Source organism: Phaethon aethereus, assembly GCF_964289735.1.
Source record: "Phaethon aethereus genome assembly, chromosome: 1".
NCBI lineage: Eukaryota > Metazoa > Chordata > Aves > Phaethontiformes > Phaethontidae > Phaethon > Phaethon aethereus.
Genome location: NC_138575.1, coordinates 140,157,361 through 140,182,155, shown reverse-complemented (window position 1 = coordinate 140,182,155; position 24,795 = coordinate 140,157,361). Strand labels below are relative to the sequence as shown.

Genomic DNA, 24,795 nt, shown 5'->3' with positions numbered 1-24,795 from the left:
ACACAGCATAACCAGCCACTCAAAAGAGGTGATTATCCCGCTGTATTCAGCGTTGGTGCAGCCTTACCTTGAGTCCCGCGTGCAGTTCTGGACCCCACAACTTAAGAAGGATGTTAAGGTACTTGAATGCACCCAGAGGAGGGCAACAAAGCTGGTGAAAGGGCTCTAAGGAATGTCTTGTGAGGAGCGGCTAAGGACTTTGAGCTTGTCTAGTTTGGAGAAAAGGAGGCTGAGGGGTGACCTCATTGCTCTCTACAGCTTCCTGCGAATGGGAAGTAGAGAGGGAGCTGCTGATCTCTTCTGCCTGCTACCCAGTGACAAAACGCATAAGAACAGTTCAGAGCTGTGACATGGGAGGTTTAGACTGGATATCAGGAAACATTTCTTTACTGAGGGGATGGTCAAACACTGGGACAGGCTTCCTAGAGAGGTGTTGATGTTCCAAGCCTGTCAGTGTTTAAAAGGCATTTGGACAATGCTCTTAATAACATGCTTTAACTTTTGGTCAGTCCTGAAGTAGTCAGGCAGTTAGACTAAATGAGCTTTGTAGGTCCCTTCCATCTGAGATTGAATCCTAGAATCATAGAATAGTTTGGGTTGGAAGGGACCTTTAAAGGCCATCTAGTCTCCCCCTGCAATGAGCAAGGACATCTTCAACTAGATCAGGTTGCTCAGAGCCCCGTCCAACCTGACCCTGAATGTTGCCAGGGATGGGGCATCTACCACCTCTCTGGGAAACCTGGGCCAGGGTTTTACCACCCTCATGGTGAAAAATGTCTTCCTTCTATATAGTCTAAATCTGCCCTCTTTTAGTTTAAAACCATTACCTCTTGTCCTATCACAACAGGCCCTGCTAAAATGTCTGTCCCCATCTTCCTTACAAGCCCCCTTTAGGTACTGGAAGGCTGCAATAAGGTCTCCCTGGAGTTTTCTCTTCTCCAGGCTGAACAACCCCAACTCTCTCAGCCTGTCCTCACAGGAGAGGTGTTCCATCCCTCTGATCATTTTTGTGGCCCTTCTCTGGACCTGCTCCAACAGGTCCATGACTTTCCTGTGCTGAGGGCTCCAGAGCTGGACTCAGGACTCCAGGTGGAGTCTCACCAAAGCACAGTAGAGAGGCAGAATCCCCTCCCTCGACCTGCTGGCCACGTTGCTCAGGATACGGTTGGCCTTCTGGGCTGCAAGCGCACATTGCCGGCTCATATCCAGCTTTTCATCCACCTGTACCCACAAGTCCTTCTCGGCAGGGCTGCTCTAAATTCCTTCATCCTCCAGCCTGTATTGATACTGGGGGTTGCCCCGACCCAGGGACAGGACCCCATACTTGGCCTTGTTGAATCTCATGAGGTTCGCACAGGCCCATCACTTGAGTTTGTCCAGGCCCCTCTGGATGCTATACCGTCCCTCAGGCATGTCAGCCAAACCACTCAGCTTGGTGTTATCTGCAAACTTGCTGAGAGTACACTCGTGCCCACTGTCTATATCACTGATGAAGCTACTAAACACCACTAGTCCCAATACAGACCTGTGAAGGACACCACTTGTCACCAATGTCCATCCAGACATTAAGCCATTGAGTGCTACCCTCTGGATGCAACCATCCAGCCAATTCCTCAACCACCTAGCAATCTACCCACCACATCCGTATCTCACCAACTGAGACAGAACGGTGTTGTGGGAACCATGTCAAAGGCCTTCCAAAAGTCCAGATAGATGACATCCATAGCTCTTCCTTTGGCCATTGACATAGTCATTCCACCCTAGAAGGCTACTAGGTTGTCCTAGTCTAGTCCAGTCTAGTCTATTCTTCTGATTTCCAAAGAAAAACCCACCAAGTTTTCAAGACTCAGCTTCATACTTAATATATTAAAGATCAATATTCACTGTTTTTATCAATATATAACCAATATGGATGTTGTCACATAAAAATACATTATTATATGTGTGTCAAGCATTATTTTAATTCTAATTCATTATTTTAATTCATTATTTTAATTCTATTCTAATGAAACACACCAGATATCTACTATAATAGATAGAGGACCAAAACAAAACAAAACAAAAGGATTTATTCCATTCGATTTCTAATAAAAATTCTTATTTTTATTACACCATAAGTTGTTTTTCTTTTTTTAAAGAAAATGCAATACCCACCATAAAGTAGTAATGCGAAGAATGAACACAGTAGAAAAGGAGCAAAACAGAAGAAAAAGGAAAGACAGAACTATGAAATAACACGAAAAGCACAAGCTCAAACAAAACAACAGAACTATGGACAAAGTTAGACAAAAACATTTTGGTTTCAAATCTATTTCCAAAGAAATTCACAGAAAACTTTACTTACTCCAGTGCCAATTTTACCTCGATATTCATATTCGCAGTGGAAGCCAACTGGGCAATTGACAATATCCCAAAAAAGCCCTCAGTCTGCTTCAACTCTTTACAAGCAGACAAGTAGGAGTGCATGATGCCAGTGAATAAATAACTACTGCAACTAAAAATGGCAATTTATTTAATAATGCTATGGCTGTCCTAATTGTAACAGAGTATTTTTAACATATTGAAATTACCCCCTTCATGTCAAAACAGTGCAAGCATTCAAGAGCTCTCTTGTGTTTTATCTTGTAAAATAGACCTCTGGAGAGATCTCGTTAAATTAAATTACATATAAATTCACTGGTGCATATTTTGCTGCTCACAGTCATGATTTTGTGACTTGCTCCATTAAAATAATGAAAATAAATAGCTGTTTGGGATGTAGGTAGCGATCTACCTTCTCCTCCTGTGAGACCTAAATCCATTTTAGTACATTAGATTTGCACCTCTGAAAAATTAGTAGTTCTCTAAGGTATTCATCTTCAAACTAACAGTTGTTGTCTACATTTGTATTACAAGGCGATGGTATAATAGATGGAATTAACATTAGAGTTACTTCACTGACCAAATTTGAACAGTATCTTATCAACAGCTGTCTTCAACTACAGAAGTATCTTTAAATATAAAGACCACAGATTTCCATGAGGAAAAAAATAATTTTCACTGTATGCTAGTATTATGCTCTTTTTCCCAGTCATTCTATGTACAAAATTGTTGCCACAAAATTTCAACAGAATTTTATGCCAGATTGATCTTAATCTTAGACGATAATGGACAGAAACTTTAGAACAGCTTTTTGCCAGTTCAGGTCTAGGCAAACTGAAGCCAAAACAGGCATCAAGGGTGTTTGCAATGAGGAGAAAAGACATGCAAATGCCCTGTATTTCATGCTTTACAATTATTTTTTCTTCTCTATAGCTCCATCTCCCATCCAGGACTTCTACTTTTACAGGCTATGGTCTGTCCTTGGAATGAAAAAAATGCTTCTAAAATAAAATTGAGATTGGTTATGTGACAAGAAGATGGACTACACCGTACCTTTTCCATCTTATAAATTGTTCTATGAAAGAGTAAAATAACAGAAAAGTTACTAAATTAACTACATCATCTTTTATTGCTATATCAGCTACTGTCTGACACACTGATCCAACTTCCGAAGAAAATTGCTCCACTGTGCAAATACTTGTGCAAACAAAAGGTGCTTCTGTGTTTCCAAGTCCCCCTGCTAACAAAACAGCTGGATGTTTGCTGTCATCTGCACGTTACTACAAATCACCTCAGAAAGACGTGTCACTAAACACCACACCCACAAAATAAAGGTGGACACTGGGAGAATCCTTTAGAAAAAATGTCATATGAGATATTTAGCAGAATCACACTCATATAAAACTCCTCCACTGAGGTGCTGACAAGCAGTGAAAGGAATTTGCATTTTTAAAAGGTTAACTCAATCCCCTGCATTGCTTTAAAAGTTTCAGCTAGGTAATACAATTGTTTGACCTTGTATTGCAAAACACAGAAAACTAAAGCTTTCCTGAAAAAAGAGAACATTCTGCTAATGTTCAGCTCTGCTAACAATTTGATCAAGTTTGTATTTATTTCTTTTTCTAAATATGGCAAAGCTGCTTCTTCAAGGAAAATGTATTACCTTCCCATGAAAGAATGAAAGCATAAGGTAACATGACTGTAAAGTAATTTACTGCTTAAGCAGTTGTTGCATTTTGTATTATAAAATAACATTAATTTGTATCATTCTTATGCTGATTTCAAAAGACTAATACAATCTTAAGGTAAACCTTACATTTATAATACCTTATATCCATTCTATCGATATGAAGTTGAGAGTGACTCAGAGAGACATTCCTATAACCTTTGCGTTGCTTCGTCAACTGTCCAAAATCTGAACAACTTTTATTGTATGATTCCTTCTTTGTAGGGCAGACACAAACCACTGGAAAACCTTTCAGATTAGATTAGACTAGATTAGATTTCAGATTAGATACCATGGCAGCCTTCATAAATTAATAAAAAAGAAAATTACATCAGGATCACTGTGGTACTGGGCAAGACCCCCACACTTTCCTTAAAAGGCACTTCAGTTACAATGAGCTACATTCTCTGCATGTCTGTTTGTTTGGGGTTTATAAGAATGATGAGTTTTCATTGCACAAGTGCAACCCTCAGCAGCCTGGCACAGCTAATGAGAATTGTTCCACTCTCTTCTTATAGTGACGTTGTTATACTGAGGTTTTAATACCCACTAAAATGAAAACTTTGTTTCATTTTCCTGCAATGGAATAGTCAATAACAAATTGCTCCATTTCCAGTCCCATTCATTTCAACAGAAACTGGATCAGTGAACCAGTAGTATCACTTTTTAAAAGTAAAGAAGAAATTGTCATGTGTTAAAATCAAGGGTTAGCACCATCATTTACAGAGATTACGTTATTCAAACAATACAGAACAATGCTACTTGAATTTAATCTCATTTGCAGTACAATCTTCATAGAATAAAGAATACATATTGAATATTTATTATTCAATAATAATAAATAAGTTGTTGTAGTAAAATATTTTCAGGAATAATGGACAAAAATACTACCTTCACTATTTTTGGGTAACTTTCCAATGGATGCATCTTCCACAACATTTATGAACAGTCAGCCCTAGAGTGTGTAATTCTGCTTTGACCCACCAAAGCTCCCAAATCTATCTTCTATCCAGGCACCGTAGACAAACTCTTGCACAGGAGAATCACTTGACAATTAGCTGACTTACCCGCTAGGCTTTCATGGTTAAAGTGCTAGGACAGGACAGAGCATCAGTAGAGCCACTGGGATTTGTATCAAGAATTTTTTCAAAGAAATTCATTGTGAGCCTGAAAATTAAATACCCAAACTGAATGAAATGTTGAGTGTTGGCATACTTCAGTGCTGTTGGAGGAAGATTTTAAAGTGATTGACATTTTTACTCTCTTATGACCAGAAGTACTGAAAGAACACAAATGATATCCCAGATTTTAGCCAGTGCAAAGTTTATTGATAACCACAGAATTCTATTGGTTTAACTAAGCTTGATACTTATCCTCAAACATGATTCCTTCATCCTGAAAGAGTAAATCACTCAGTTTTAATTTTGGATATTTTATTATAGGTTGAGGTTTCCAAATAAAATATAAACAGATGCTTCTGAAGACAGGCTGAAATGGAAAGCACTTCATCTACAGACAAGAGATTGAAAGCAGTTAGATAACTTAAATGAGAGAGGGAAAAAAAAAAGGACATACCTTTGAACACTGTTTATGATTCTGGCACCAAGCAAGTGACCCATTGTTCTGAAAGACAAAGAAAAAATACATTAATATTAATATTTCTTTAAGACTAGACATGATCACCCTAACAGATTTAAACAGAAGTCACCTTCTAGTTCTGCTTAGAGAATAATGTTGTGTCACAGCATTAGTACCAGTCCTAACGCCAGTTCCCCTGTGCCGAGTAAAAGGCTAAGGCATGTGTAAAGTGACCAGAGAAAAGTTAGGAAAGCATTTCATCAAGCAAGGCTGGTGCAAAACTGACTGAAGTCACTTTTTAGTCCATCTGTGTAAACACTTACTATCTAGACTTGTTAGGAAACAAACAAAAGTAACACTTGTATTTAAGAAATTGATAGGAATTGGCAGTGATTCATGAATGGAAAGACCATTAACAAGATTTCAGTACTGCATAATACTTAAAATAAATTTTCAAGGAAAGATAATTAACAGCCTTGAAGTAAATGGAATTTATTCATTTCAGTGAAATGCAACATGAGTTTACCAAAAGTCAACCATGCCATTTTTGTTTTACATTTTTGATAATAAAGTGCATTTCCCACATCAGCAGACACTGTAGCTCTCATTTGTCTTGACTGCAGTAAAACAACTAATACAGTATCACATGCAAAATAATAATTTAAGCTAAAGGAAAAAGAGAACATGATGAGAACAGAAAGATAAATATGAAACAGCCACAGGGACAAACAGCAACCTGTTGTTCCCTTAGAGGAGCTTCTGAAGGATAAACTTTGGACACAACACTTCCCAGCAAAAAAACACAGGTCAGGAAACAGACATGTATATTTGTGGGGTTAGCAGATGAGACAAAATATTGATTCACTTTCTGTAGAGTGAAAGATAAAAACAACGTCAAGAAGATCTATATGACTGTGGACTGAACACAAGAAATGGGGTAAAACTTTGCAAAACAGAGTGTATGTTCATGCACTTAGAAACTTATATGTATATATTCTTCCATAATTTATAGGCTCATATTCTGGAAACAGAACAGATGGAAGATTCTGGTAAATTTGTTGTTCACAATCTGACTACAATGGTGAGTCTACAAGGGAGTAATAGGATGTCCTTTCATATGATTTAGTCAAGGTATTTCTGCAGGGATGAATTAATGTGATTGTACTATGCCTTCACCTTTACACTGACTATAGATCTGGAAATTAAGTCTCCAGGGAAGAGGAATTCAGGTAGGACAGAATGCAAAGGACTAGCAGGACTACACTTTCTTCTTTTTTTTTTTTTTTTTGTTTTCATAAGAAGACACTCAAATAACAGATTAATCTATATACATACATTTTATGTACAAAATCACATAGATAAAGCAAAATTTATTCTCTGGATGTGCAACAAATACAATTAAGAAGCAGACATAGAATCACAGAATCATAGATACATTAGCATGCATTGTAACTAAGCCAAATAGACCATTTTCTCAAAACAGCAGGACTCTGTTTTGGTCTCAGCAAAGCTTATAAGCTTGAATACAGTGGCTGCCACCACAACTATGAAGCTTATGCTTTGACGCTGGATCCCTCTTAGCAAATGTTTGAGGAGATCATGTTTGCGCATGTAGCCACGCCTTCACACAAGCTCCTAAGATGTAGCCAGTAAGTCAAGAGAAGTGACAGTCCCCCTCTACACCACTCTCGTGAGACCTGCCTGGAGTACTGCATCGAGCTCTAGGGTCACCAGTACCAGAAAGGCATGGACCTGTTGGAGCAGGTCCAGAGGAGGGCAATGAAAGTGATCAGAGGGCTGGAACACCTCTCCTCTGAAGAAAGGCTGAGAGAATGGGGTTGTTCAGCCTGGGAAAGAGAAGGTTCCTCGGACACCTTACTGCAGCCTTTCAATATATGTAGGTGGCTTATAAGAAAGACAGAGAAAGACTCATTACCAAGGCATGTAGTGACAGGACAAGGGGCAATGGTTTTAAACAGAAAGAAGGTAGACTTAGGTTGGAAATTAGGTGGAAATTGTTTACAATAAGGGTGGTGAGACACTGGAACAGGTTGCCCATAGAAGTAGTGCATGTCCCATCATTGGAAGTGTTCAAAGTCAGGTTGAATTGGACCTTGAGCAACCTGATCTAGTGAAAGATGTCCCTTCCCAAGGCAGGGAGGTTGGACTAGATGATCTTTAAAGGTCCCTTCCAATCCAAGTCGTTCTATGATTCTACAGTTCTACGACTATGAAGATTGTTCAAGTCACACACTCACAGAATGACTGATGTTGGAAGGGACATCTAGAGGTCATCTGGTCCAAGCCCCCTGGTCAAGCAAAGACACCTACAGCCAGTTGCCCAGGACCATGTCCGGATGGCTTTTGAATATCTCCAAGGATGGAGAATCCACAACCTCTCTGGGCAACCTGTGCAAGTGCTCAGTCATCTCACAGTAAAAAATGTTCAGAGGGAACCCCATGAGTTTCAGTTTGTGCCCACTGCCTCTGGTCTTGTCACTGGGCACCACTGAAAAGAGCCTGACTCTGTCCCCTTTGCACCATCCTTCCAGTTATTTCTATACATTGATAAGAATTGCCCTCAGTCTTCCCTTCTGTAGTCTAAGCAGTTTCAGCACTCTCATAGGACAAATGCTCCAGTTCCTACACCACCTTCATGGTCCTTCACTGGACTCTCTCCAGTATGTTCTTGCCTCTCTTATACTGAGGAGCTCCAGAACTGAACACAGTACTCCAGCTGTGGCCTCACCAGTGCTGAGGAGAGGGGAAGAATCGCCTCCCTCGAGCTGCTGGTAATACTTTGCCCAATGGAGATGGGGATACCATTAGCCTTCTTTGCTGCAAGAGCACATTGCTGACTCATGTTTGACTTGGAGCCAACAGGACACTCAGGTCCTTTTCTGCAACAATGCTTTCCAGATGGGTGGCCCCCAGCATATAGTCGTGCATGGGGTTGTTCCTCCCCAGGTGCAGGATTTTGCACTTCCCCTTGCGGAACTTCACAAGGTGCCTGTCAGCCAATTTCTCTAGCTGTTGAGGTCCCTCTGCATGGCAACACTACCTTCTGGCATATCTGCCGCTCCTCCCAGTTTTGTGTCATCAGCAAACTTGTTGAGGGTACACTCTGCCCCATCAACCACGTCATTAATGAAGATGTTAAACAGGACTGGTTTACAGTATTGACCCCTGGGGCACACTACTGGTCACTTCTTGGAACAAGACTTTGTGCCACTGGTCACCACCCTCTAGGCCTGGCCATTCAGACAGTTTTCAATTCACTTCACTATCTGCCCATCCAGTCCATACATCAACAGCTTGTCTGTAAGGGTCTTGCAGGAAACAGTGCCAAAGGCCTTACTGTAGTCCCGGTAGACAACATCCACTACTTTCCCCACCTCTACCAGGCCCGTTGCTTCATCATAGAAGTTTATCAAGTTGGTCAAGAAAGACTTCCCCTTGATGAAGCCATGCTGACTGCTCCTGATAATGTGGTTGTCCTTAATGTGCCAGCAAAGAGTTTTCTGGATTAGCCGCTGCATCACCTTCCCAGCGATGGAGGTGAGGCTGACTGGCCTGGAGATCCCGGGGTCTTCCTTCTTTCCCTTCCTGGAGACAGGAGTCACATCTGCTTTCCTCCAGTCTTTGGGCGCTTCTCTCAATGGCCATGATCGATCAAAGATTATCAAGAGTAGCCTCACAACACCACCTGCCTCAGCACTCATGGGTGTATCCCATCAGGGCCCATGGACTAACGTGTGTGCAGTTTGCTTAAGTATTCCCTGACCTGATCCTCATCCAACCTCCAAGGGTACATCTTCCTTGATGTAATCCTTCCCCAGCTTTCTGGGTCCTGGCATTCCTGAAGGCTAGGCTTGCTAATAAAGTCTGAGGCAAAGGCGGCCATCGGCAGTACCTCAGTCTTTTCCATGTCCTGTGTAACCAGGTCCCCTGTCTCACTGAGCAGTGAGCTTCCCCAGTCTTCCTTTTGTCACCTAGGTACGTACAGAAGCCCTTCTTCTTGTCTTTGTGATCCCTGTCCAGATCCAGTTCCATTTGGGCTTTAGCTTTCCTAACTTCATCCCTGCATGCTCAGTTTACCCATCTTGTTTCCACCATCTGTGTGCTTCCTTGTTGTGTTTGAGTATTGCTAAGTGCTCCTTGTTCATCCACACATTCATCAGGCATTTTTGCCTGACCTCCTATTCCTTGGGATGGACTGCTCTTGAGCTTGAAGAAGGTAATCCTTGAATATTAATCAGCTTTCCTGGGCCCTCCTTCCCTCCAGGATCTTATCCCATGGGACTCTTCCAAGCAGATCTCTGAAGACGCCAAAGGCTGCTCTCCTGAAATTGATACAAAAATCCTTCCAGCTATCACAGGAGCTTGGCCCCAACACAAAAATATAGCAAAACAGACCAGAATCTTTTTTTATCCATGATGCTGTACACCAAGAATACCAGAAAGCACAGCAAGTAAAAGGATAGAAACAGTATGGATTTTGACTCACATGTTCCCATCACATAGTTTGTGGAAGCTAAAACCTTCATACAGCAAAGAACATAAATCTACTTTTAACTTAAAAACAAGTTATTCTAAAAATATCAACAGGGTATTGTTGCTACTTGTGCTTTAAGCTAAGCGCACTCTTCTGTGCATTGATGGACCAACTGAATTAAAAAAAAAAAACAACCAACAAAACAAAACACCTATCTACTCCAAGATCAGTATGAAAAAAAAATTTTTGGTTGGATCAGCCATCTAGCTGAGGGCACATCCTTTCTGTACTTAAAGAGATGAGCACAGCTCACTAAGATGGTTCTATAAAAATACCAAGGGCAAGTCACTTCCAAGAAAAATTCAGAATCAACTTCCAAATTTTTCTTAAGCTTCTGTTAAAGGAAAGGCAAAAAAAGAGAAGGATAAGGTAATTAGGCTACAAACTTGTATGTTTCAGCCCCACAAGATAAATCACTGCCTTCTTCAATTTGAGCATTAAGCATATTTTGAATCTGATACAATGCAAAGACAAATCAGTAACACAGATTGGGATTACATACATTGGGAAATTCAGGAACTGAAACTAAAGCACTGAACTTGCATGTTACTCTTGTACCTTAACTAATGCAAATTATACTTACGCTTTCCCCTCACCTTTTAATCTGTATTTCAGAAATTTTTATATATACCTTTTTTTTAATATCAGCTGTAATGCTACAAATTACTGTTTCTGCATTATCTAAGTAGCTCTGGGGATGATAAATGTAGAGACATATCCACTCCTTTGCACTTGTAAGCTTATTTAGGAGCAATTTAAGAATTTTAGTTCGTACAATTTAATTTCAATATTTTATGAACATTTATTTTTTCTTATCTTCCCAGCAGGTTCCAATGCAATCGTTATTTGACTTTGTAATACCATTTTTACCTGCCATTACTGTAGAATTTAGCTAAAACTGAGATTTGATAGCATAAGAATAGCTACCTATGAGCAACATGCCAGGTCCAACCCCTTCAAAAAGAGAGAGACATAAATAGAAGAAATAAAACTTTAGAACAGCCGTAAATAACATATCCTAGTGGGAATACTTTAGTATTACCCTCAATGCTGTATGAGAATTTATTATTTCCATTTACAGATCTAGCCAGCAGTAATGTTAAAACAATATTTTATGTGCTACTTTCAATTTATGCCCCCTTTCTTCTTCATATAAAATGTGACAGAAGTAGCTGATTGCAATAACAGATTAGTAGCAGCTCACCACTTTGTTTCAGTTATGCTGCTGTTTTCCACTGAATGAGAAAAAGCACTCCTGCTTTTGAATTATATCTGTTACTTGAGACAACAATGCCATAAATGTCCAGATGTGTGGCTTTCCTACTTCATAATTTTAATGTCTACACATGTTTTCATTTTTCTACTGAAAACTATTACCACTTGAATTAAAAAGTAAGTTTAGCAAAACATAAAATTATTGTTTAGCAACTTCAACTTCATATAAACTAAAATGATGTGAATGATCTTTCATTGTACATAGTGAACAGACTTCCTCTGAACAACAGGGTATCAGAGGAAGCAGGAATGCCTACATGAACACTCTCCTCCTCTACTCTGCATCTTAGCAAATGGTTAATCTAAGTTACACAAACATTCAGCTATGATTTCTTCTCTGCTTTTAATCTAGTGTACGTGGATGAAACTGTGATTTCAAACTACCAGAAATCTGTGTTTTATCTGTAGCATTTTACATGCTCACAGATTACATACTCAATTCCCTCAAGTCTGTTTGTCTTCAAACTTCAATCCTGAATGCCAATAAGAGTTTTGACTTTGTCTTTAGTGGTGGCTTAACTCTCCTGTGCAGAAACAGCCTCAAGGAAGAGTTAAATACCACTCTTTGTGCCCATCTGCAAGCCTTCCTCCACTGCACCGTCAGGGCAACCTTAAAGTATCTTAATCTGCATACTGAAGAGGAGAAGAAACTGCGTTCAATGGGGCAAACTCCAAATATTCTGTCTTCCCAGCACTGACACATCATACGAAAGATGTCAGGCAGACGAGAATAAAACAGTCTCCAACGTCACCCAGTAGATGGAGACAATAGGAACTCAGGCCACCACCTGAGCCCCATACACTTCCAGTCTGCCCGAAAGGAAACTGTAGACAAACAGAATCAGACCCTCAAAGATCAGGACTGTTTGGCGCGTGTAAGGCAAGAGTTTACAAAAGCAAAAACAGGAGGAAAAAAATAAAATCAGACAAATACTACAAGATTTATCATTCCATTTTTTCCTGAAAATACAAGCCACAAGTATTTTCAATGAAACTGATAAATCGGCATCTCTAATCAGCCTTACTAGGCTTCATTTCAGCAAGCATATGTGCACACTTGCTTTCTTCTGGTAAACAACAAATGTCCTTGGGCCTAAACAGTTAACATAGAAACATCTGTGTTCTGTGCCCTCTTATGCCTTGAAAAAAGCACCTCTTCCAAGAAAAAAATGCAAAGAGGCAATGAACAATCAATTTTCATCTATATACAGTGTGCCCCAGGGAAAAACATAAACACCCTTCACAAGCAAGTAAAAAATGGCCTTTCACTGGAGAAAAAAAAAAAAATCCTTCATTTGCATCCTGTCCATAATTACATTAGGAGATACAACCCTTCTTTTGAAATGCCAGAGATCAGCTGTGAAAAGTGAACTAGCCATTTAATCCACTATGACAATACCTGTATACTTATTATCAGTTTTGGAAGTCTTTTCTCCCCTGCCCAATCTTCAATTCACTTTTGAGTGAAACCGCTGTCTCTCAGAAGTGGCCTCTCCTGATGACCTCACTGATTCTTTCAAAATGACCAAAAAGCATAGAAATAAGCCCTTCAAATAACAGTACCCACTGATGTGAAACAGAGCATTTGAGTAGACAAATAAATAGCTGCTGCAATTATGAATGTAAAGAGACAGGTTCCCAATATTTTCCATAACCTTTCAAAAATCTCAACAGCATGAAATTATATGTAATGGTAAAATATAATTTATACTGTGCCTGACATACATTTCCTGACTGCATTCTCACTAAGACACAAATTAATATAGGGACTTATCTATGGCAGTGCTGTGTGTCCCCAGGCCCAAATCTAAAGTGTGGAATTAAGGTGCAGAATGGAACCACCAAATTCAAAATAGGCTTTCCAGTTCCCAAATTTCAAAGCATGCACCTAGGAATGAATTTCAGAAAAGCCTGTACACTTAGTGGGGCAAGACACCAAACCCAGCAGACAGGAAATGCCAAAGGAAAATTTATTTTTCAAAGCCTTTCTCTTGAGATTAAACACAAACTTGTAGTAGATGTATGGACAGGGGAACCACAGTCCCACCTCTCCTGGGCTCTGGTATTTAACAATTCTTTTCCATAAAAATAACTAGAACATATTTTTCTTTGAAAATATGGCAGAAAAATGAAAAGATGATACCCTTTTATACAATCACCTGAACACTTGCCCCAGAAGTCTTTCACCAAGCTAGAGCAAATTTAAGGCCTTATGCACTTTGAAATTACTCTTAGCAACAGGCTAGAGTGAAGACTGAAACCTGTCCAGCAAAACTGAACCACTCTGTAGAAATGAACAGGAGATACATGGAGTTAGAGACAGTGAACAAGCACGATCATAAAGTGAATGACGAGGTCCACCTCTAGGAATAAGACTGCTTCTTCGAGAACAATTTATGCAAACATATTTTTAGCGTCTTCACTTCTATTTGCTTGTCCAATGTACAGCAAGTTTGAAGACCATCAACTGTAGAAGTCATGGATAGAAGAGGATCAATATGAGATGAAACCACCCATAGAATACAACAGAACCCCAGAAATATTCTCGTTCCTTGGCTTCCACCCAGGGAAGACAGGAAGGACATACAAACAACTGAAAAGCGTATATTTTGTTCCTTTTATAAAGTTTCTTATTTCATTGTAAATTATGTCTTAAGGAAATAACTAATTCCTTAGCAAGGGACTTCTATTGCCATATAATGGTTCTAATAAGGAATTAAATTAAAAAAAGCAAGCATCAACAAATCATAAATTGAATGTTGTTGAGCAGGACCATTTCTGATACTTAGATAAATAGGAATGGTATTTGCAGGTATAGCAGCAGTTTCCATTATAAACATTTGATTGGGATACTTCATCCCATCCTGATAGAAAATGATCAGACCTTGATTAGTCACGCTTTCATGAACTCTAAGCTATAGTAAACCATGTGTGAAGGCTAATTACTACAGGGAAGTTCCAGCTAGTATAAAACATTGTCATATACTGCAGAAAAAGCAAGTCTGCCGAGTAGGTGCCCCTGGATCCCAGTCTCCCCAGTTGCTGGCCCCTGGATACGAGCCTCTAAAAACAGCCCTGCTGCTAGTACAGTCTGTCTCACACGCACTGACAAAGTAGACTAAGCCTCCGGTAGCAAACCCCACTGTGCCTGGGGGGTTGCTCCAGCCCCCAGTAGCCAAGGCCCCTGCGGTTGTGCTCTTAGAAACACACTGTGACACACCCAGATCTGGTCAGGACTCCCCTGGTCCTGCAGTAGCCAACCTGCTGTCCTCTCACTCCTGGAGGCACACACTCATACCTGGCTCCCATGCCACCTCACCTACCCATGGGGCTTGTCCAGCTGGCTCTTCACTAGTGCTCACATGCTCACCCACACTCGGTCCAGCCGCTGGCACCACAGACGCATGGGCCTCCATGACCCACAGTCCCACGCCAAGGGCTGGCACTTGGTTTCATCTGCTCCGGTCCCTCCAGCCGCCGGCTCTCAGCACCTGGGCCCACTGGCCCATGGTCCCAGCCCAGCCACTGGCACCCAGACCCTCACTCGCACCAGCCGCTGGTACCATGGACACACGGGCCTCTGCCCCAGGCTCAGACTCTGGTTGCTGGCACTCAAGCCCCCCCCCACACGCATGCAGGCGCACACACAGAATAGATGTCCTTCAGCCAGGAAAAGAGTTAGAAGTGGAATTCGGTAAGATAGGACAAACTGTGCTGGTCAGGAGCAGGGCATGGCCAGACAAGCCTGTCACCTCTTTACACACATCCAGCTCTTTTTATCCTCTTATCCCTTTATTTCCCCGTAAGTCCTGCGCAATCCCAAAATGCTCTTCCTTTTCACCCCATAATGTGTCCCGTACCTCAGGCAGCATCTCCTCTCAGTCCTAAAGGGGATCTGGCTTTGATTCACCTTGATGGGGCCCATGGCTGGACAGTGGGGCTGAAGCTCGCTCTCCCAGGGCAGGCTGTCCCTCCCTCTGAATCCTTAATCTGGCTCCTGTCTGCCTTAGGGACTCTGTGTTGTTCTGGCCTTCTGGAGATGGGTGTCTGAGGGGCTGATGGCTCCTGTGGGTGAGCCTGGGAGCAGCTGGGTGGGGTGTGATTCGGGATCCCCAACCAGCCCTTGCTTCTCTGAACTCTTTTATGGGCATGCAGATGAGCTTTTATCACACAACCTAACAGTTCATACCTAAATATTTTATAGTAGTCATACAGAACTGAACCAAATTCCAGATAGCCCAATGCCATGCATCCAACAGTGGCAAAAAATGGTTACTGAAGCAAAAGTGTAAGAACTGGATGAGCAACTAAGAGCTCATTCCATATTTTTGGTCTTTCTTATTACTATTCTCTGTAATTTTCCTACTTCTACTATACCTTTTTGAGATGGAAGAACAGCAACAGAATGCCATGTTCAAAATGGATCATGGCATAATTTATACAGTATCACAATATCTTCAATTGTTTTTGCTGTTGTTTTTCAGAAATCCTTAACTTTCAGTTAATAGTTTTGATTCCTCCAGAGAGGCTAGCCGATATTTTCACCTTTGTCACATGTTGCAATGTTGTCTGTGCAGGTGTCAGGACCCTGAAGACATGTGTAGGCCATAACAGCCCTCACCTGCCCCACTTGGGGTCTCCACCCTCACGTCCTGCCCATGGGCCCAGAAGTCTCATTTCAGCCTGGCTGGGGCCATCAGTCCTTCCATGAGCTATGCGGCAGCTGTGCCTGACTCTGGCCCTGCCTCCTGGATGGACATCTCACCTATACTGTAGGCAGCTCATCTCCTGGGTGTACCCTTGTGGCTTGTCTCTGGCCCCATCTCATAGCTGGACCTGGGACCCCTTGCTGAGGCCTCGTCTCCAGGCGTCTCTCTGTCCTTGTCTCCTTAAAATAGGATAGAATAGAATAGAATAGAATAGAATAGAATAGAATAGAATAGAATAGAATAGAATAGAATAGAATAGAATAGAATAGAATAGTTTTGGTTGGAAGGATCATTTAGTCTAACTGCCTGACCACTTCAGGGCTGACCAAAAGTTAAAGCATGTTATTAAGAGCATTGTCCAAATGCCTTTTAAACACTGACAGGCTTGGAACATCAACACCTCTCTAGGAAGCCTGTCCCAGTGTTTGACCATCCCCTCAGTAAAGAAATGTTTCCTGATATCCAGTCTAAACCCCCCATGTCACAGCTCTGAACTGTTCTTATGCGTTTTGTCACTGGGTAGCAGGCAGAAGAGATCAGCAGCTCCCTCTTTACTTCCCATTCGCAGGAAGCTGTAGAGAGCAATGAGGTCACCCCTCAGCCTCCTTTTCTCCAAACTAGACAAGCTCAAAGTCCTTAGCCGCTCCTCACAAGACATTCCTTAGAGCCCTTTCACCAGCTTTGTTGCCCTCCTCTGGGTGCATTCAAGTACCTTAACATCCTTCTTAAGTTGTGGGGTCCAGAACTGCACACGGGATTCAAGGTAAGGCTGCACCAACGCAGCGGGATAATCACCTCTTTTGAGTGGCTGGTTATGCTGTGTTTGATGCACTGCAGGATGTGGTTTGCCTTCTTGGCTGCCAGGGCACACTGCTGACTCATACGGGGCCTACTGTCAACCAGCACCCCCAGATCCCTTTCTGCAGGGTTGCTCTCCAGCCACTCCTCTCCTAAGTGCAGAATCCAGCATGTGGACTTGTTAAATTTCATCCCATTAGTCATTGTCCAATGCTCCAATCTATCTAGGCCCCTCTGCGAGGCCTCTTGTCCCTCAAGAGACTGAACAGCACCTCCCAGTTTGGTTTCATCAGCAAACATGCTAAAGGTGCCTTCAACTCCTGCATCCAGATCGTTGATAAATATTTTTATAAATATTTAAATATAAATTGAAATATATTTAAATATAAATTGAAATATATTTAAATATAAATTGAAAAATATATCGAACAGAACTGGCCTAGAATTGAACACTGAGGAACACCACTGGTGACTGGTCACCAGCCATATGTAGCCCCATTCACTACAACCCTTTGAGCTCTGCCCTTCAGCCAGTTCACACAGTGTACCGTAAACCTGCTCATCTCACAGGTGCCCCTGGCTGCCCCTGACCCTGGCTCATCACTTGCTGTGCCTGGGGCTGTTGATGACCCTGTTACCAGTACTGAGCTCTGCCCACCTTGTGGGCCTGCTCCCCTCGGGGAGGCCACAGCCTGTGACGGGGTCACCCTTGTCCCCCAGCTCCTGACCCCCTGGGAGCAGCCAGCCCTTGCTGAGCCTACAGCAGGAGACTACTTTGGGATTTATAATAACGTCTCCATTTTTTCCTGACATGTAAGAGAGTTTATCACCTCTGGAAGAAGGCAAAGGCAACTCACAAAGAGTACAAGGATCTCGTTAGGTCAAGCAGGGACAAAATTAGAAAGGCAAAAGCCCAGCTAGAGCTCAGTCTGGCCACAGTCATAAAGGATAATAAAAAATGTTTTTACAAATATATTAACAACAGAAAGAGAGGCAAGGAGAATCTCCATCCCCTACTGGATATGGCGGGGAACATTGTCTCCAAGGACGAGGACAAGGCTGAGGTACTTAATGCCTTCTTTGCCTCAGTCTTTAATAGCCAGACCAGGTATCCACAGGGTATTCAGCCCCCTGAGCTGGAAGATGGGGATGGAGAGCACAATGTACTCCTCATAATCCAGGAGGAAGCAGTCAAGGACTTGTTAAACCACCTGGACACCCACAAGTCTATGGGGCCTGATGGGATCCACCCGAGAGTATTGAGAGAGCTGGCGGAGGAGCTTACCAAGCCACTCTCCATCATTTATCAGCAGTCCTGGTTAACAGGGGAGGTCCCAGAAGACTGGAGACTTGCCAATGTGACGCCCGTCTACAAGAAAGGCCAGAAGGAGGATCCTGGGAACTACAGGCCTGTCAGCCTGACCTCTGTACCAGGGAAGATTATGGAGCGGTTGGTCTTGAGAGGGCATGTGCAGGACAACCAAGGGATCAGGCCAGCCAGCATGGGTTCATGAAAGGCAGGTCCTGCTTGACCAACCTGATCTCCTTCTATGACCAGGTGACCCACCTAGTGGATGAGGGAAAGGCTGTGGATGTTGTCTACCTGGACTTTAGTAAAGCCTTTGACAGCGTCTCCCACAGCATTATCCTGGAGAAACTGGCGGCTCATGGCTTAGACAGGTTTACTCTTCGCTGGGTGAGGAACTGGCTGGATGGCCAAGCCCAGAGAGTTGTGGTGAACGGCATTAAATCCGGCTGGTGGCCGGTCACAAGCGGTGTTCCCCAGGGCTCGGTTCTGGGGCCGGTCTTGTTCAATATCTTTATTGATGATCTGGATGAGGGAATCGAGTGCTCCCTCAGTAAGTTTGCAGATGACACCAAGTTGGGTGGGAGTGTTGATCTGCTGGAGGGTAGGAGGGCTCTGCAGCGGGATCTGGACAGGCTGGATTGACGGGCAGAGGTCAACTGTATGAGGTTTAATAAGGCCAAGTGCAGGGTCCTGCACTTCGGCCACAACAACCCCATGCAACGCTACAGGCTTGGGGAGGAGTGGCTGGAGAGCAGCCCAGCGGAAAGGGACCTGGGGGTGCTGGTTGACAGCCGGCTGAACATGAGCTGGCAGTGTGCCCAGGTGGCCAAGAAGGCCAACAGCGTCCTGGCCTGTATCAGAAATATTGTGGCCAGCAGGAGCAGGGAAGTGATTGTGCCCCTGTACTCAGCACAGGTGAGGCCACACCTTGAATCCTGTGTTCAGTTTTGGGCCCCTCACTACAAGAAGGATGTTGAGGTGCTGGAGCATGTCCAGAGAAGGGCAACGAAGCTGGTGAGGGGTCTGGAGCACAAGTCTTATGAGGAGCGGCTGAGGGAACTGGGGTTGTTTAGTCTGGAGAAGAGGAGACTGAGGGGAGACCTTATTGCTCTCTACAACTACCTGAAAGGAGGTTGTGGCGATGAGGGTGTTGGCCTCTTCTCCCAAGTAACTAGTGATAGGACAAGAGGAAATGGCCTCAAGTTGCGCTAGGGGAGGTTTAGATTGGATATTAGGAAAAATTTCTTCACTGAGAGGGTGGTCAGGCATTGGAACAGGCTGCCCAGGGAGGTGGTGGAATCGCCATCTCTGGAAGTGTTCAAAAAACGTGTGGATGTGGCGCTTCAGGACATGGTTTAGGGGACATGGTGGCGCTGGGTTAATGGTTGGACTTGATGATCTTGAAGGTCCTTTCCAACCTAGTGATTCTGTGATTTTGTGATTCTGTGAAATGTCCTTAGACATTGCTCTAGTTAAAAAAAGCACAAAGCAAAATTTCAACAACAAAACCAAATAAAGATCAACCAAACCAGGCAAAACAACAAAACATATAAAACCTACAAAAGCAAAGAAAAAAATCACTGCATAGGGCTCTAACGTGAGAAAAGGTAAGAGAAAAAACAGTACTTATCAGATATTAGTCACACTGTTTAATATATTACCACCAGACATTTGATAACTTTATGACGAATGTGTTATATAAAAACTTATGTAGAAATACAGCGTTAAACTTAAGTACATACACATATTTCCTCTGCCATCTTACAAATACATACAACTCTTTTTATAAAAAAAATGAACTAAGCAACAGTATACTGAAAAGGAAGCCAAAGGTAAGAATGCATTTTGCAACATGCACCTGGAGTCCTTCTGTTACTGTAACTAGCCACTGTGACCCCTCACAACTAAATCAAATGTGCATCCTCCTTAGCTGAAGCCATTTCTATACCACAGATGTTTAAACTATAGAAAAGTAAATGTTGGTTACTGGTTAACCCAAAGTAATTAAGTCAGAGAGGTGACTGAATGTAAGAAATAGTTATAAAACTGATCAGCCTAACAATTCATTCTGGTGACATAACTGCAGTTCATAAATATAAACCAAAATTAAATTATCATGGGTAACAGCTTGACTAACACTGCAGTCTAATTTTAAACATCTGGATTTGACACCAGAAAATGGATATCAAAAATAATTTTTAGAAGGTCTTCGTCAGGCTTTCTTTTGGATTTACACTAATGCTGCCATCACCTGTAATGTGCTAACTCCTATCACAATGATATGGTGGGTCCTCCTGTACATGAATGGGTACAAATAGAAATGTATTGACCTATATCTTGCATTGATATTTCCTAAACAGTTCATGCAAAGTAATCTTCAACCTTCGTTTCTATGACAGACTGTATTCATTAGAGTTTACAATGAAATATTAAAAGCCACAACTTTATATGCACCAAAATGAAAACACAATGAAAATACTAAGATCAGAGTAATTACAAAAGAAATTAAGTAAAATTAGCAGCCATCACCTAAATCATGAGGCAAAACAGTATTTGTTTTCTTGCTGTCATTAGTAGGTTCTTAGAAAGACAGTCATCAAAATCCAAAGGTCATTACCAATGAAACAGCACGAGATCAGTAGTTTTGAAAATACAGACTATGTATCCCTTGAATTAAATTTGCATCTCAAGTATGGAACACCTTTCCTCTTTTTAGAGCAGTATCTTCCCAAATGCATAGAAAAACTACTACATAAATACAAGCTGTAAAAACAAATGAGCCACAGGAATCCTTGTGTGTCCACCGCACTTGTGAGTTATGACTGCCTTCTTGTGGTTTCACAGACTTCACTCTTGCCACTTCTAAGACTGATCTCAACTGAGGTCTTATTCTACTTAGCATAAGTTTCTATCAATCTGTAAAAGAATCCAGATGAAATAAACTCACTTCGCTAAGCAATGGGAGGAATTAAATACACAGGCACTAACTTGAATATATTAAAATTAAATATGGAATCTCACACTAAGTCATATACTTCGGGCCAAATCCTGCACACATTTCTTGAGGTTAAGTAATCCAGCTGAGGTGAACACAAACTAATCTAATAGCCTTAATATGGGAAGCAAGAGATAGCTTGTCAACTAATTAGATCAGAAAGGCCTACCCCACGTATCATGACCACCTCCACAAGGAAAAAAAGACAGATTATAGCTGTAGGCGACTCCTTTCTGAGGGGAACACAGGGTCCAATATGCAGTACAAACATTCCGCTTAAGGAAGTCTGCTGCCTCCCCAGGGCCTGGATTAACTACATCACTAGGAAACTTCCTGGCCTGCTACAGCCCTTGGACTATTACCCACTACTGCTCTTCCATGTGGGTGGCAATGAAGCCACAACGTGTAGTCCAAGGGCAATCAAAAGAGACTTCAGGGCCTTGGGACGGTTGGTAAGGGAATCTGTAGCACAGGTTATTTTTTCCTCTCTCCTTCCAGTTGCGGGCAGCAACATTTGGAAGAAACAGACGGGCCCAGTCTACTAACACTCCACGGCTGGTGTCACTGCCATAATAATGGGATGGCCTTCATGGCACCTGGCTTGCTGGCATCAGATGGGATTCACCTTTCCCAAAGAGGGAAGCTCACAAGCTAGCAGGGCTAACTGACAGAGAATTAAACTAGACTTGAAGGGGGAGGGGGATAATATCAGGCTTGCCCGTGACAAGCTGTGGAATGACATGCCAAGGTTAGAGGGACAGGGTGATAGCGAGGGTCCTCAGCCTGTTACTCTGAGATGTGCTGGCTACACTGCACTTTTGTACACTGTCATAAGACTTGAAGTCATATGGAGATGAGTCAGGGCACCCTGAGTTAACACGAGCCAACAAGGAAACACCAGTGAAATAACTCAAAGGCATTAAGGGGCATTCCTCTAAGATGGTGACACGGCCAACAGGCCAGCTGAAGTGCCTCTAGACCAATGCACGCAGCATGGGCAACAAATCCACTGTGCTACTAGAAAGCTACAACCTAGTTGCCATTACTGAAACTTGGTGGTATGAATTCCATGACGCAGTGCGGCTATGGAGGGCTACAGGCTGTTCAGAAAGGACAGTCAAAGAAGGAGAAGCAGAGGCGTGGCCCTCTACATCACGATATGGATAGAGTGTGAAGAGCTGTCTCTGAAGAAAAGCCACAAGCACATTGAAAGCTTATGGGTAAGAATGAGACTGAGTCAACAAAGGGAACCTTGTGGTTAGTGTCTACAGGCTGCCTGATCAAGGTAAGCCTGTTGATGAAACCTTGAAACCTTCTTACACCAGCTATAGGAAGCATCACGCTCACAGGATCTCCTCCTGCTGGGGGACTTCAACCACCCTGACATCTGCTGGAAAAGTAGGTCGGTGAGCTGTAGGTAATGCAGGAGACTCCTGAAATGCATTGAGGATAACGTCTTAAGCCAGGTAATAGACAGCCCTATGAGAGAGGATGCCATACTGGACCTGTTGGTCACCAACACAAGTGAGCTAATTGGTGACATCAAGACTGGAGGCAGCCTGGGCAGCAGTGATCATGCACTGCTGGAGTTCACAGTCCTGAGGGACATGGGTCAGGTGAAGAGTAAAGTCAGGACCCTAAATTTTAGGAAAGCAAACTTCCAGCTCTTCAGGGAGTTAGTCAATAGGACTCCCTGGGAAACTGCCCTCAGGGACAAGTGAACAGAACAGACCTGGCTTAAACAGACCTTTAAGGACGCTTTCCATAGAACTCAAGAGCTCTCAATCCCCAGGTGCAAGAAATCAAGAAAGGAAGGCAAGAGACCAGCATGGTTGAGTGGAGACATCCTGGGCAAACAGAAGGGCGAGAAGGAAATGCACAGGCAGGGCAAGCAGGGACAGGTATCCTGGGAAGAGTACAGGGACACTGATTGTGTAGGGATGAGGTCAGGAAGGCCAAGGTGTCATTGCAGCTGAATTTGGCAAGGGACACGAAGAACAATAAGAAGGGCTTCTACAGGTATGTCAGCCAGAAAAAGAAGGTCAAAGAAAGCGTAACTCCTGTGATAAGCAAGACTGATAGACTGGTAGCAATGGACAAGAAGATGGTTGTGGTACTCAACAACTTTTTTGCCTCAGTCTTCACTGGCAGTCTCTCTTCCCACATCTCTCAAGCGGATGGACTACAAAACGGGGACTGGAGGAGCAAAGTCCCTCCCACTGTAAGAGAAGATAAGCTTTGTGACCACCGGAGGAACATGAATGTACACAAGTCTATGGAACCTGATGAGATGCATCCCAGAGTCCTGAGGGAATTAGCTGATGTAGTTGCCAAGACACTCTCCATGATATTGGAAAAGTCCTGGCAGTCAGGGGAAGTCCTTGGAGACTGGAAAAAGGGAAACACTGCACCCATTTTCAAAAAGGGTGCAAGGAGGACCCTGGGAGCTACCAACCCATCAGTCTCACCTCTGTGCCTGGGAAGATCATGAAAAAGATCCCCCTAGAAGCTATGCTAAGGCACATGGAGGACAGGCAGGTGATTCGAGACAGCCAGCATGGCTTCATCAAGGGCCTGACAAACCTAGTGGCTTTCTGTTATAGAGTGAACAAGTCAGTGGATAAGGGAAGAGCTACCAATGTCATCTCTCTGGACTTCTGTAAGGCCTTTGACACAGTCCCCCACAACATCTTTCTCTCTCAATTGGAAAGATACGGATTTGATGAGTGGGCTGTTTGGAGGATGCGGAATTGGTGGGATGATCGCATGCAGAGGGTAGTGGTCAACGGCTCAATGTCCACATGGAGATTGGTGGTAAGTGGTATCCATCAGGGGTCTGTATTGGGACCAGTACTCTTTAATATCTTCATGAATGACATAGTGGGATCAAATACACCCTCAGCAAGTTTCCAGACAACACTAAGCTGAGTGGTATGGTTGACATGCCTGAGGGATGGGATGCCATCCAGAGGGACCTGGACAAGCTCAGGGAATGGGCCCATGTGAACCTCATGAGATTCAACAAGGCCAAGTGCAGAGTCCTGCCCCTGGGTTGGGGCAACAGCCAGTATTAATACAGGCCGGGGGATGATGGGATTGAGAGCAGCCCTGCCAAGAAGGAGGTGGGGGTACTGGTGGATGAAAAGCTGTACATGAGCCGGCAATGTGTGCTTGCAGCCCAAAAGGCCAACCAAAGAAGCATCTATATCCAAGAAGCTGTATCCAAGCTGTATCCAAAGCAGCACGGCCAGCAGATCGAGGGAGAGGATTCTGCCCCTCTGCTCTGCTCTGGTGAGACCCCACCTGGAGTCCTGCATCCAGCCTTGGAGCCCTCAGCACAGGAAAGACACGGACCTGTTGGAGCGAGTCCACAGGAGGGCCACCAAAATGATCAGAGGGATGGAACACCTCTCCTATGAGGACAGGCTGTGAGAGTTGGGGTTGTTCAGCCTGGAGAGGAGAAGGCTCCGGGGACACCTTATTGCAGCC

The 24,795-nt window shown here is 43.1% G+C and overlaps 1 protein-coding gene across 1 annotated transcript in view; it reads right to left on the bottom strand.

Annotated features, from left to right (window-relative positions):
- The window catches only part of ANOS1 (anosmin 1), a gene marked incomplete at both ends in the record, with an annotated part of 149,844 nt that overhangs the window by 107,177 nt on the left and 17,872 nt on the right, over nucleotides 1-24,795 (bottom strand). Inside the window, one exon of the mRNA XM_082005079.1 lies at nucleotides 5,663-5,710. Coding sequence (XP_081861205.1) covers nucleotides 5,663-5,710 — 48 coding nt within the window. The remainder of the gene's footprint in view (nucleotides 1-5,662; nucleotides 5,711-24,795) is intronic.